The following is a 15,205-nucleotide window of genomic DNA, read 5'->3' on the forward strand; positions in this document are numbered from 1 at the left end:
CCAATATTATGTTAATATTTGTTCAGTATACTGTATATAAAACCCACAGACACACCTAATCACTTTTCACTTAATATAAAAATATATAAAACAATACAAATGGTAATGGTCTAAACGCTAGGAGCTTGTAGACGGGCTGTTTTTGATGCTTTTGTTTTTCTACTTTATTAAAGCCCCTTTTCGACTGCAGCTTTAGCACCACACCACACCACACCACACCACACCACACCACACCACAACACAACGCACCACATACAAATATCTACATTTTCTATTACACAAAGGTACCCCTATCGGTAACAAACAAATTGACCCTTTTAACTGTGATTATAATACAATATAATTTGTATTACAACTATCCTAATTATAATTCACTATAATGGATTATAACTGTGATTATAATACACTATAAAGTATTACTATATTACTATGATAATAATACACTATACAAGATTATAACAGTGATTATAACACAATAGAATCTTTTATCATGTAATGCAACTAGTATATCCTGGTGGTCTAAATGAAAAGTCAGTGAGTGATCAGTCATTATGAAGTGTTTGCCCCTGTTGGGCCTAGCTCAGACCTACTCTTGATTGAATACCTTTTAGTACCACGTTTAGTACCACTTTCACACCACTCTACCCAGGTCCTTGTAGTGGAAAACCTGGCACAAGTGGGCAGTGTGGAGTGGTGTGGTGTTGGGCCATGTCAGTGGAAAAGGGGCTTAAGTGTAGGGCATTCATTTATGAAAAGAACAATATGGAGATGCAAGGTTTCTGCCCGACGGCAATGAAATGCACACTCATTGCTCGCAGCAAAGGTTTGGCAAATACGGCCCATTGCATCCATCTGCCTGTTTTTGTTCCTCAGGGCCTGCCTGGTATTGATGGAAAAGATGGTACTCCTGGCGTCCCAGGGATCAAGGCAAGTCTGTTTTATTTTTCCAACTCGATGACAGTGACGGTAACAATGATGAGTTGCTTTCATCCCGGCTAAATGACTGTGTTGTTCTTCCTGCAGGGAGCCCCTGGGCAGTCTGGAAGGCCTGGTCCTGCCGGTCACCAGGGAGCAGCAGTGAGTATTAATTAGTTTATTTTTTCCTAATTATTTTCATTTCAAAAGATAATAAAAAAATCGCAAAAAAACTAAAAACATTCTTGCATTAAAAAAAAGAAGATTTCCAAAAACGATTTCAAGAATAAAATTAAGATAAATTCCATAAATTCCACAAGTAACCTTTAAGCTGAAGTTCATGGAGCAACGCGTTGTGAGCTTGTAGATCTATTTTCACTTGTTGGGTCCTAGGGAGACAACAAATTTCTCTTTTTGAGGTCACAGGCTAAAAAGTTTGGGAACCACTGCTTTAGACCTAACACTCGCATGACTGAGCCTGATTTTGAGATTTAGATTTGTTCAGTCATGCGTGTGATTTATTAAGCCCACTTGGTAAATTGGGAGCAGTAGGGGTCTATGTGCCTCCCTTGCTCAGAGACACATAGACCGGGGCTGGGAGGCGAACCAGTGACCTTTGGTTTACTGTACCAGATGACCCCTCTATAGCGTGTGTGTCTGTGTGTGTGCACACACGGCCCATGTGGTTGTGCATGCGTGCATTCGTTCCCGTGTGTATGCATGCATACACATGTGTTCCCAGACGATACATGGACGATATTTGTTCATTCATGGCAATACCATACGTTTCAATTCAATGATTTTAAATCGATATACTGTATTAGGGGTGTAACGATACATTTAATAGCTATACGATACGCATCACGATACATGGTTGACGATACGATACATGGACGATATTGGTTCATTCATGGCAATACCATACGTTTCAATTCAATGATTTAAAATCGATATAGTAACTATTAAGTATTTAGCAAAGAAATTAAATATGTGTGAAACGTGTCAATAGTGCAGGTTTTTTAAGGCCATTCATTTTTACCATAGGGTTTTTCATTATCAGCCACAAAGTCGTAGCAATTCAATGTACACTTACCACTAGGCTGGTGGTTGTAAAATGGTTCTATATGCTCCTGTAGAACCCCTGAGTGTGTATGCAATCACTCTAGTTTTGGTAAAAACATGTTTTAATAAAGATCGCACAGAGAAGAACTGCATTACCCATGCTGCTAAAACTATACATCCGGTGAAATCGACGTCTGTGATTGGTGGAGATTCTTCTTCTTTTGTATATCTTGCGGTTGCCGCGAAAATAGCTACTGCCCCCTGTCTGCCCGGCAGATTATTGCACTTCAGCAGAACTCCGTGGGCGAGTGTCTTTCTTTTACAAATATGATGCACTGTGTTAAAGATGACGATAAGAGCGTCCACAGAGATGACAATCACTACATGTCAGGCCATATGCTGGCCTGGATAACTAAACTGAGGGTGATTTAAGGGATATATTTCAGGAAACAAGTGTCATTCGCAATGCATTCTGGGAGTGTAGTTTCAGCAATTTTGAAAATAATGATGTACACAGTCTTGTACCCTGCCCTTTTTTCAGCTTTCTAATTAATTGTTGCATTCAAAAACATTTGAATATTATCATGATTCCTCACCAGCCGAGGTGGCTTTGTCCAAGGCTTAAAAACGTTTAAATAAATACTTTATGAAATGTCTATGGAAGAAATGAATGGGGAAAACGCTTCCGACACCAGAGTGAAGACGGGGTGGGGCTTCAACTGCGATGCTCTATTATTATGGATATAAATAAGTAAACACTGTGATTCTCTAGCAAATACATGGACATTATGGACACATATGGACAAACCTGCACCTATGAACACAGAGATTACACACATTCATTGTTAGACCAAGAGTAGCTATATGGAATGGAATTAGAAAAAAATGTAACTTTTTTATTTTCCCTCTTAAAATGGCTAAATACAAGGCAAAATACTTAGTTTCCATAAAATCGATTATTTGCATTGCAAAACGATTCGATACCGATTATCTGCATTGTAAAACGATATGATACAAAACTGTACAAAATTTGGCTTTTGCTTTTTGGATCATTAAAATTAAAATAGATTTTTCGATTCAGTTACTATATCGTTACACCCCTATACTGTATATATAGATCACCCCTAGAGGTTGTTTGTTGTGACGATTGTTTAACCAGCATCTCCGTCCCCACATGCAAACAAGCCTCGTCTGCATGGTCTCATTGTCACCCAGACCACGTAAGAGGTCAGACTGCAGAGCGCCACTATTCACCAGAGCCAGCAGAGAGAGAGAGAGAGAGAGAGAGAGAGAGAGAGAGAGAGAGAGAGAGAGAGAGAGAGAGAGAGAGAGGGGCAGGGAGAACACAGCCAACAGAGCCTGTACATTTTTGCCTGGGTTTGGGTTTGTTTTCTGGGCACTCATCCAGCTTAACAATGACCTCCTCACCCGAGCTGTTTTAGAATTTAAACCACCTTGAAATAGCTCTCTCCCTCCCACCGCGAGCCATTTATCACCATCAAACCAGGTTGTATATGAGAGTATATAGGTACGTGTGCTTGTGCGCACACTTCCTGTGTGTGTGTGTGTGTGTCTGTGTCTGTGTGCGTGTGCATGTGTGTGTTTACGTGCCGTTGACCAAGGGGTAATGGAGCATGACTAGCACACTCGTGCACACTCATGCTCCATGATTGTCACTGCAGTGACACGGCTGCAGACTCACAACACCGTAACTTAGCATGCTATTTATCCTGCTGCCCTGTGGCAAAGCTCTTAGACACACACACACACACACACACACACACACACACACACACACACACACACACACACACACACACACACACACACACACACACGTACAGTAAATACATACATTCAGGCTTCAGTCTACCACTGTAAGGTAATATTTCAAGCTACAGTATATGACAAGGTCTGCCACATTAAACCTGTTATCCTCCTTTAGGTGTAATTGATATATACTGTGCTCATGCACACGCACGCACGCACGCACGCACACACACACGTACGCACACCAACACACACACACACACACACACACACACACACACACACACACACACACACACACACACACACACACACACACACACACACAGTAATTGCCATGCATGCACATCCATTTTCTTAATATTTTCGCATTAGTTTAGTTAGTAGTAGTTAATAAATAGTGAATTGCACTTTAAACACTGAATACAATACAGGATTAAAAGTTCAATACTGAGAGCATTTCAACATTCTGTTTATTCTCTTCTTAATTCTTATTCTGCTCATTCTGTCTTTAGGGTTTGCCTGGAAGCCCGGGAACAAAGGGTGGACCTGGAGCTACGGTGAGCCTTTGGCCGACTCCTTAGACCATGAGGTGGCATTACAGCTTTTATTGCTTTTTCACTGGGTTTACAACATCTTGTTCTTCCCTCTTAACTCTTCAGGGAGAGGGTGGACCTAGAGGTCATGTTGGCTCAGCCGGTGCCCCAGGACCTTTGGTAAGAGACTCAAAGAGGCAGAGAAATGTACGAGTTACGGCTCCATACTCCAGAGAAGGTGAACAGCAGTTCGCCGCGTGTTGTTTTCTAAAGCCAGAAAACTACAACATTATGCCATTAGCCGTGGTGAAGAGCGCTTCGCCGCAAACGCCGACACTTGTTCCTGCTTTTACTTTCCAACATCACCCCATCACCCCCATCACCTAAAAAAGAGAGGAGCGACTCACTTCACCCCTAGTATGACTGAGCTGGATGGATGGAGAGCCAGACCACTGATACTTTCAACATTTCCTAAGCAATTTCATAAACTTACATTAAAGGAGTAATTCACCCCCTAAATTACTTTTTTTTCCTATTGATTACTCATGCCATGGAGACTTGAGTTCAATAATATATTTTTAGTCTTTTTGTTGCATTCCTAAAACAATAATATACCCCCATTGATTCCGGATGGGGACCCAAATGCATTTGGGTCCCCATCCGGAATCAATGGGGGAAAATTTATTGTAATAAATGTTTTGTCTTAAAGAGGTGGTGCCATGATTCCCCCCCCCCCCCCCCTCTAAAACATGATTATCAGGTATTATGATTATACTAGGAGGAAGATTTTTTCCAAAAAAGTATACAGAAAGAGTTCAAATTGGGTTTTTATGTGGCCACGGTCATTTTGGGGGTGAACTACTCCTTTAAGATTACGATTAAAGTTTATAGTTGAAAGCAAAACAGAAAATAAATCAAATAAAAAATAATAACCGCTGTCCTGTTTCTCCTAGGGCGAGCCCGGTCTTCCTGGTGAGGCTGGTATGGAGGGTGTTCCTGGACCCAAGGTAGGGCATCTAAAATGCTCCGCAGGTTGCAGATTTGACCAAATATTGTCATATATAACATGAATCGACATCTCGTGTCATCAACAATGGCAAAGCTGCAAAACAAGGATAGTCATTTTGACGTTGTTTCTCTCTCTTCCCTGTAGGGTGACAGAGGTCAGAGAGGACCAGTTGGGCCACAGGGAATCGTGGGCAAGGCTGTAAGTTATTTGACATATTATTTGTACACTAATTTGCATGTGTGTGTGACTGTGTATCTACTGTATATGTATTATATAAACTTGTATACCAGAATCAGAACCTGTTGCATACATAATAATTCCTTTTCCACCTGGCGTCGTAACAAACTTATATAGGGCTTACTTTAAGTGCTTAATAATGGGTATACTGTGACAAAACGGTTACCGGGTAGAGCATTACAACATTACAACATGGTTCATTATTGTGCATAATCTGTTCTCAGTGTCCATTCTTCCTGATTTCTCCTGACAGGGAATCAAGGGAGAGAGAGGACCCATGGGTGTTCCAGGTGCTCAGGGCCTCACCGGAACCAAGGGTGACAAGGTTGGTGTGTGTGTGTGTGTGTGTGTGTGTGTGTGTGTGTGTGTGTGTGTGTCTTCCTGATAACTAGAGCAGGGGTCTTCAAGGACCCCTTAGCTGAGAGAGAGATTTTAGAGCTGTGTGTGTGTGTGTGTGTGTGTGTGTGTGTGTGTGTGTGTGTGTGTGTGTGTGTGTGTGTGTGTGTGTGTGTGTGTGTGTGTGTGTGTGTGTGTGTGTGTGTGTGTGTGTGTGTGTGTGTGTATTCATTTATATGTATGTTGCGGGCATGTCCATTCCTATTGATTGCAGGTATTGACTCAGTTTCATACCTTTATCCATTGGGGGCAGTGTTTACCCATAAATATATCCCCCATAAATTCACAGAGCATCACTGAATGTGCATGGGGGCAGCATAAGCAATATAAATGATAATCTTACAGTCATCATCTCTCATGTTTTAGAGACGAAAGTGCATCTTTCTCACTTTGTGGTCTCTGGCAACACAGGCTTTGAATCAATATTGTGTCCTTGCCTTTTCGTGTGACTTTGTATTATAGATTACAGATTATTTCTGACTCTCAACCCATCTCTCTTCCCAGGGCTTCCAAGGAAAAGTCGGTGGAAAGGGCGACTTTGTGAGTAGCGACATTTCATGCATCTCAATTCTGTTTAAGTCGGTCAGGTGTTGTTGTTAAGGTCAACACACCTGTCCTTAACCGACCACACGTGTGTCCTTATCTGACCAGACCACACCTGTCTTTAACGGGATATTTCACTTTCAAAAAAACTTTTGGTAATTTTATCATCTAATCAGGCTTTTATGAATACCCTGAACAGTTTTTAATTAGCTTGATTGAATATTTAGATATTTGATGTAAATGTTACCAGGCCCTCCAGGCCCAGGGCCTCTCCCCACGCACACCCATTGTAACTTCAAACTTCATTTTAACCATGATACATTCATTAAAAACACCCATTCTTTTTTCTGGTGACTCATACTACCCTCCTAATACGTGTTTTTTCAATAACTTTTTTCATTTATTTTTAATAATAGTTTTTTTGTATTTCATTTTTTTCCATTTTTCCAAATAATTATTAAAAATAAATGGGTGTTTTTAATGAATCTATCATGGTTAAAATGGAGTTTGAAGTTACAATGGGTGTGTATGTGGAGAGAAGCTCTTCCACTGCTCCCTGTTGAAAGTGGAATATCCCTTTAACTTAAAGGAGAATACCACCCATTTTCAACTTTGAACTGTCATTAATATACCTTAGAGTTGTTGTGTGGAAATTAGAACTCCCTCCCTCCCTTCTGTGTTGCCTAGAATTAGAGGATTGATTGTCGGGGTCATGTGATCAGTGACATCATGAAGATGTACTCTTTGGCTTGCAGAGTTGGTACTTAAAGTACATTTTGATACCAAAACTTTTGTACTTTTACTCAAGTAAATTCCAGACTCCTACATTGATCTGCAATGTAGGTGTGTGGTCAGTTAAAGACAGTTCCGTGGTCAGTTAAAGGGGAATACCACTAATTTTCAACTTTGAACTATGTCATTAATTTTCATAACTCGTTATGCAAAGTCTTTTGAAAATAAACGATCTACAAGCTCATAAGATGCGACGCATTGTGTGCTTGTGGATTGGCTATTTTCAAATGGCCGAAATGTATATAAGGCTCAAGTGGTTAATGTAATGTTTTCTTGAAATAATAATAAAAATCTACAAAGTAATTATTAACCAAAGTTTTCAAGTAATTTTAGTGGAGTAAAAGTATAATAATATTTGTACTGAAAATTGGAAATACTCAAGTAAAGTAAAATAAATAAAACTTAAAGGAGTAGTTCACCTCTTTTCAACATCATTCATATAATAGGTCCTCACTAATGTTCATGATAAAATGTCAATTTTTTTTTCTACTCAGTCCAAGTCTCCTAGGAGAGCTGTGGGAAGTTCAGAATCCATCGTCTTGTGACATCATCATTTTCCAAAAAATAAATAAATTAATCAATATTTTTGAAAAAAATATTTAGATTTGTATTATCGCGAGAACAATGGCTTCCACTTTAAAATTGCAACTTTTCAGGAATAGAAAGCCTGCAGTTTCTATAAGCTGGATTGGCAATCGATGATGTCACAAGACGATGGGTTTCTGACCTGCCCACAGCCCTCCTCTGAGAAAAAATAAAAAAATATATAAAAAAAAGCTATTTTTGAGTGAGGACCAATCATATGAACATAGGTTGAAAAGTGGTGGAGTACCCCTTTAAGTACAGTACTGAGTACTTTCCACCACTGCTGATCTGCCCTTAAATGACCACACACCTGTCTTTAACCCTTCTCTTTCCCTGTCTGTGCATTAGGGTGATCCCGGTGTTGAGGGATTGGCTGGGGAGAAAGGTGAACTGGTGAGACACACAGGACACTTTTAATTCATTCTTACAGTATATATGTACAACTGTAGTCAACTGGAAATCAATCGCTGCGCAATTCATCTGCATCCAATTACGGCAATGCAGTTACAATGATTTAACAGAACAGAACAGAACATCCTGTACAGTGTATATCGCCACTGTCGGGCAGAAACCTTGTATCTCCAAGTTTCAAATTTGTACATTTTTTTGCAAAGTAAAACACTACTTCATCATACAAGGCCATCGCACAAAAGTAGTGAAAACAGCAGATCTACAAGCACACAACGCCTCGCGGTGCGAGGCGTTGTGTGCTTGTAGATCGGCTGTTTTCACTAGTTTAAATCATTTTTAAAATGATACATACAAAACAAACGGTTTTGGACATACAAGGTTTCCACCCGACAACGACGATATGCAAGGCAGTGAAAAGGTGTCCTCATCATAACCCAGATGGTGAATGGACCTTTTAGAGTACAGTAAGATCAGTGATACATGGTGGGTCTTTGATGTACAGTAGCTGTGAGACACTTGTCTCACTGTGTATAATATTGTATAATATTCAGTGTATAATATTCCCCTTTTTATGATGTTGAAGCGAATTCCAAATCAACGAGTAAAGTTGGTTTGGCACTTTGGCAGTAAATGATTGAATGTTGAAAGTGCCCGTGATAAAAGTACAAATGTTTCTCCTCCCTCTTTTTCAGGGTTTGGGTGGTGAACCCGGTCCCAAAGGACAGGTGAGCACAGTTTGAAAGATGTTGAGAAGTACCTTTCAAAAGAAAAAGCATGGCGTTGTCTTGCCTTAGATAAAGCAAGGATGGGTACAAGAACTATGGATCCTTCCTTATGCCCGTCCTTGCACTATTAGTCCCTCCTTTCCTCCTGTTCTTTCTTCCTCCCTTCTCTATTCCTTCCTTCCCTTGGATGTTCTACACAGTATTATAATGGCTTTCCTTAATTACAGTAGATGAGCCGTGACGTGATTGAAGCGAAACCTTTGGAATGAGGCTTACTGTTTGTCTGTGTACTGCATGTGTTTATGTCACTCTGTCTGCAATGAGTTACTATACTCCATATCAGTGGTTTTCAACCTATTTCATATCAAGGTCCATTATTCATTCCGCATTTTTTGAGCAACGGACCACCGTTTGATGAGATTTTGCCTCTCAGACCCAAAACGTACAGTATTCTGTTATTGTTGGATAATATTTTGTCCGCAAAAAATGTTTGTTATTGTTGTAGGACAGACAACAGGCAAACGTTGATCAAAATAACAATTCTTCTACATTATCTAGTGTAGACCTTTTGTTTATTTAATATTAATTTAACTCTTGAGTGCGTAAAATGACGTCGTTCTTACCCTCTATTTTCTTTTCAGTACACCCTTCTCTCTATCGCCTTATCTCTAAATGTACTTTTCCTTTATGGTCTCAAAAGTCCATCAAACTGTTATCCCTCTTTCTCTGTCTCTCTCTCCTCCTCTGTCTCTCTCTGAATCTCTCTCTCTCTCTCTCTCTGGCCGCTTCTCCACAGCAAGGAGTGCGGGGTGATCCTGGACACAACGGCCCCACGGGAGACTCTGGTAAACCAGGAGACCAGGGGCCAGCCGGTCTACCCGGCCCAAGAGGACTCAACGGAGAGAGAGGCGTACCAGGCATGCCAGGCATCCAGGGATCAGCGGTGAGTTTGGACGACCTCTACCCCCATACGCCCATATATAGGCAGGATCATGGCCGCGTCATTCTTGACGCAGAAATAACCATAAACAAACCCCATATGCCCATATATAGGCAGGACCATGGCCACGTCACTCTGACTCAGACATAACCATAAACAAACCCCATTAGTTCGGCTGTTCGATGCTGCAGAGATTTTGTGACTCCCCGAACCAAACCGAAATAAATTCGGCTCTAATGTGGAGTATGCATCGGTCCTTTGGCAGGGCCACTCTGACTCAGACATAATCATAAACAAACCTCATACGCCCATATATAGGCATGTGGAGATCCAGCTGTCCAGAGCCACAGATCTGACCGTTATGCACAAAATATGGTCATGCAAATATACACAGGGTATGGGCATATACTAATTACATCAGATCTTTATATTTGGGCACAAAAGGGACATATAGGTACTCTGACAAAGCACCCGACCCTATGACTAAGACATATCGGTCGTGTCGGCATAAGTAGGTGTGAGGGAACGCGTAGTAGCCTGCACTCTAGATGATACTGTTCTAGCAAACCCCCAGAACGTACAATGGTGTTGCCTGCCGTAAATAGCCGATCTGCAAGCTCATAAGTTGTCACGGATGCAATACATTGTGAGCTTGTAGATATGTTACTTCCAGCGGTGGACCAAGTGGTGGACAAAGAACTTAACCCCAGTACTTGAGTCAAAGCAATATTCAACAAATTCAATAATAGATTAGAACAGAACAGAATAGAATAGGCTTTTTCACTTAAATATGTCTCAAGCCCAGAAATGTAATGCCGTCAAAAGTACAATATTTGTCATTGAAATGTAGTCGAGTAAAAGTCGTGAGTATTCAAAAATACTCAAATAAAGTATTTATTGTTAATTTGCTTATTTAAAAACAACAAATTAGTAACAACAGCATAATGATGGGTTGTGCAGGTGAGATTTAGAAAACCCTGGGGTTGTTATACTCACCTCATTTAACAACAACAATACACTAGAAATGTAATCAGAAAAAATAAAAAGCAAAACGAAATTATTTGGTAACATAACACCATTCATATCCATGTATCAACATGGATATGAATGGTATGAATGAAAAAAGTTGAAATAGTTGAAAAGGTGTACATGTATGTGCAAGTACAGTCCTTGAGTTAATGTAAATGTCCTTGCTATCTACCACTGGTGACACCGTTGTATGATGTAGCGTAAATTAAATGTTCGAAAAATGACAGCGTTCCAGTCTGTTCGAGATGCTCATCCCTGTTATCTTCTCTCCTCAGGGCCGAGATGCGTCAGACCAGCATATTATAGAAGTGGTGCTGAAGATGCTGCAGGGTGAGCAACACGACCATCCCAATATCCATCTTTGATGTCAATTAGTCAGATTTGATGAGCTCATCAAACCCACTTTAATCTTCCCAAGCAATCACGTTGGCCCTCATCAAAAGCCATTTCCTCCAAATCATTTTCCCACTGTAAAATAATGTGCCCGCCGTCTCTTCCTTTTTCTCAGAGAGGCTAGCGTTAGTGGCAGTGAGCGCCAAGAGGGCAGCTCTCGGAGGAGCGGGTGTCATGGGACCTCCTGGACCCCCTGGGCCACCGGGGGCCCCTGGCGCCCAGGGACCGCACGGCCTCACCGGAGCTCGTGGCATCCCCGGGATGTTCGGAGGACCAGGGCAGATCGGAAACACCGGACTCAAAGGTAGATATGTGCGTGCTTGACGAAGATACTAGAGCATTGACATGACATTGGCAGCTGGAGTGGAGTGGTGGGTAGCAAGGCTGTTTTGGAATCGGACAAAAAATAAAAGTACTCATTATGCATAATGTCCCATTTCAAGTTTTCAGATGTGTAAAAAAGTTTTGAAAATAGCAGATCTACAAGCTCACAATGTAGAACGGCTATTTTCAAATTGCCGAAATGTATAGAGGGTTGAAGTGGGTAATGTATGTTTTGTAAAAAAAAAAAAAAAGAATGTAGGGGAGTAAAAGTACAATATTTGGATCCGAGATGTAGAGGAGTAGAAGTAAAAGTATTTAAAATTAGAAATACTCAAGTAAAGTACAAATACCTCAAAATGTTATTAAGTACAGTACTTAAGTAAATGTACTTAGTTACTTGACACTACTGGCGGCCATCAGCTGAGTACTGCCTTTCCCCTCTCCTGTCTTGCGTGTGAGAGGTCATAAATTGTCAGGTTTAAGCATGCATGTCCTTTCCCCCTCCCCAGGAAAGAGAGGACTGAAGGGTGACAGAGGAGATCCTGGCAAACCACACCCAGGAGCACCTGGACCTCCAGGAATACCAGGTAAGATCTATGCACTCCCACAACTCTATGATTCAAATCATCAAATCCGAATAAAAAGTCAAATTAATTGGATCTCGGCTTGGGATCCACATAGGAACGGCGTGGATCTCAGACTTTAGACTGGTGTGACTGTGACCTCTGTCATTTTTTATATTGTCAAGACGTACGATTCCAGATTCCGTTATAAAGTTAAATTTGATATTTCAGAAAGTTTGAACATTTAATAACAAACACCACTGAAGCAGTTGCCTGGCGTTGCCAGCCTCTATCACACACTTCGTTTTGGGAAGAGTCTGGGATTTCAGGAAGAGTTTTCATTTCTGGGGTTTGCCCCAAACCACGTGCCCCAAGCTTACAGAAACCACGTGCCCCAAGCATACAACCCTGATTGGCCAACCCTTGAAGCTGTTTGAGGAAATAGAATCTCAATGGATTGGTGCCAGACCGTACTACAACACCACTACTGCCAGGGGGTGTTGTTGTATTTGGTCTGGTTTATTAACCAGGTAACTGAAGCAGCAGTTTGCCAGATTAGTTCCAACAAGCAACACAGATACACACACACAAACTCGTAGACAAGTAGACAAGTAGCCACTTGCAGAGCCACGCCGTAAAAAGGAAATGGCAGGTTCATGAGACAATATACCACAGAGGGCAGGACAAAAACAGAAACTACGAAATTTGTCTTTTTCAGCGACAATAAACCGCCATACTAATGCCACAGGGGGTGGGCGGAGCTGCTCAAAGGCATTTTAATAGCATCATTAACTTCAGTCAACAGATGGCCATGGTGCTTGAGCATATAGGAAGCAAATGTAATAGATAGTACACACAAAGCTGCATGGGCGCAGATATGTGTGTAGGCATGTGAGGCATGCATCATTCCAATCCAGAATGGCATTTTTACAATTTGCTCTGTCATCTTCTCTGGCCATGATTGATCTTAAATTAATACTCCGTAATATGAATATTGCTGTTATTAGCTTTCTGAAGGCCAATGAACTTACATAGTAATTAGTCATACAGTGAGTGGAAATACCAAATCCCATACACACTCCATACTAAAAATCATTACATTAAATCGCTGTGTCTTAACGTCGGGTCTGGGGACCTCCACTGGACCAAATCAACTCTTACTGTAACTCCCAGACTGGGGATCCCACACATGAAAAAGTTTGAGAAACACAGCATTAAAACCTTTTTCCCTCTGCAGGTCCAGCTGGCATCGACGGCGTGGCTCGCAATGGCAGACACGGTGAGGGGGGACCTCAGGGCTCGGCCGGAGAGGCCGGTCTCCCGGGTAAGGCGGGTCCAACAGGTCTCCCCGGGTTCTGCGAGGCGGCAATGTGTCTGGCCGCATCGGCCTACACCTCCCCGAGACTACAGGAGGCTGGGAGGATCAAAGGATAAAGGGGAGGACCTTCCCTTTATCCGACACCTGCGGACAAGAGAGCGAGAAAGAGAGAGAAATAGAGAGATCAAGGGAGTTATGGAGAGAGAGAGAGAGAGAGAGAGAGAGAGACACCACTCTTTTTGGTTGGACAACATCGAGAGTGAGGGGTGGGGGTCATTAACGATGACTGACGTTGCCCCCCCCCCATCCCCGAAAAACAGACATTCTGATTCTTACTGGTTCTGTTGACCGGTGGGACATACTCTGATATTAAAAATCTCCACATCACCATGACAACAGCAGCCCACAGCCACCTGCATTCACGAGCCCTGCTATCGGATTGGATCATGTCAGTGTCAGTCACCTCTAAAACCCCCACCCCTCCCAGAGGATTGAGAAAGGGGGGCAGGACTTACCATATAATTGCATTCCCTTTTCAATAACGGCAATAGTATTTATGGGCTGAGAGGAACAGAAAACTAACTTTGTACTAAGGTACCCATTCTTTTACCATGGTCACTTGGAATGATATGGTTTTATATTTGAAATGTGTTGAAGTTAAAATGTCCCTGCCTATCTTGTGACATCGCACCAGCTGCCTTAAAAGTGTACAAAAAGGAACAATAAATGATTGCAAACCAACTTTCCACCCAGTACTGTACTGTACCTCTATAAGACGTACTATTGAATGCAATGGCTTCTTCTGTAAGCTTAAGTGAAATCCCTGTTATTACCTCATGTGTGTACATTACTCCCCTCTTTCTACCCAAGTCTGATTTTAGAAACTAACGACTAGCTTTTTATCTTTTCCTCTTGTTGCCTGGCAACAGCATATCCCGATGGGCACTCCCATCTCCCACAATGCAGTGCTGTAAATCTTTTTGTAAATGTGTGTTGATTATTATGTAGAGGAAGGAATGGGTTATGATATGCACCGACAAAAACCCCGTGTTAATGAATTCAATCAGTAATAAAAAAAGGTCTCTAAAGAAGTTGCTTCCAAAACCAATCAGTCACAGTAAGAATGTGTGTCCTATGCCACTGTCAACTTTCCACAGGGTTTCAACTCTTTTATACGATAATTACGGATTGTATTCATTAACAGAAGTTATTTATTGTTCTTTATATGATTCATCTGTAAAGATTTTTTTCTTTTTTTTTTGTCATTGTTTTTTTTTTTCTTTTTTTTTTCCTGGTTGTTCAGGTCAACCCAAATCAATAAAGAGGAACCTTTTGTAAAATCTAATGTTCTTCTGTATCATATGGGGAATGGAAGAAAAAAAAACTCTGGCTCGCAATAATTTCATTTCTCCTGTCCAAACTCTTTGGCCATATCCATCCTATTATCTTCTGCTGCCTGTAATAAAATCTCCTACTCCCAAAGCTGCAGAGGCTCAGCTTTTGTCCGACTTTCTTTCTCTGCCAGGGCCAAAAGTTCCAACAGTAGACTTTGGTTCCTGAGATTTTCCATCATAATGTCTGCTCAAACGAGAATAGATATGGCTCTCTAATTGCGATTATTACATTTCGTAATGACGGAACACATGTCATGCCATTG

At 41.3% G+C, this 15,205-nt stretch overlaps 1 protein-coding gene across 1 annotated transcript in view; it reads left to right on the forward strand.

The window, feature by feature from the left end:
* The window catches only part of col9a2 (procollagen, type IX, alpha 2), a gene marked incomplete at its 3' end in the record, with an annotated part of 34,776 nt that extends 21,112 nt beyond the window's left edge, over nucleotides 1-13,664 (forward strand). Inside the window, exons 18-32 of the mRNA XM_080735833.1 lie at nucleotides 874-927; nucleotides 1,024-1,077; nucleotides 4,263-4,307; nucleotides 4,410-4,463; nucleotides 5,237-5,290; nucleotides 5,437-5,490; nucleotides 5,783-5,854; nucleotides 6,430-6,465; nucleotides 8,194-8,238; nucleotides 8,949-8,981; nucleotides 9,778-9,924; nucleotides 11,226-11,280; nucleotides 11,459-11,647; nucleotides 12,177-12,254; nucleotides 13,468-13,664. Coding sequence (XP_080591959.1) covers nucleotides 874-927; nucleotides 1,024-1,077; nucleotides 4,263-4,307; nucleotides 4,410-4,463; nucleotides 5,237-5,290; nucleotides 5,437-5,490; nucleotides 5,783-5,854; nucleotides 6,430-6,465; nucleotides 8,194-8,238; nucleotides 8,949-8,981; nucleotides 9,778-9,924; nucleotides 11,226-11,280; nucleotides 11,459-11,647; nucleotides 12,177-12,254; nucleotides 13,468-13,664 — 1,167 coding nt within the window. The remainder of the gene's footprint in view (nucleotides 1-873; nucleotides 928-1,023; nucleotides 1,078-4,262; nucleotides 4,308-4,409; nucleotides 4,464-5,236; nucleotides 5,291-5,436; nucleotides 5,491-5,782; nucleotides 5,855-6,429; nucleotides 6,466-8,193; nucleotides 8,239-8,948; nucleotides 8,982-9,777; nucleotides 9,925-11,225; nucleotides 11,281-11,458; nucleotides 11,648-12,176; nucleotides 12,255-13,467) is intronic.
* Nucleotides 13,665-15,205: the final 1,541 nt, after the last annotated feature.

The sequence above is a fragment of the Nannobrachium achirus genome (assembly GCF_963921795.1).
Source record: "Nannobrachium achirus genome assembly, chromosome: 10".
Classification (NCBI taxonomy): Eukaryota; Metazoa; Chordata; class Actinopteri; order Myctophiformes; family Myctophidae; genus Nannobrachium; species Nannobrachium achirus.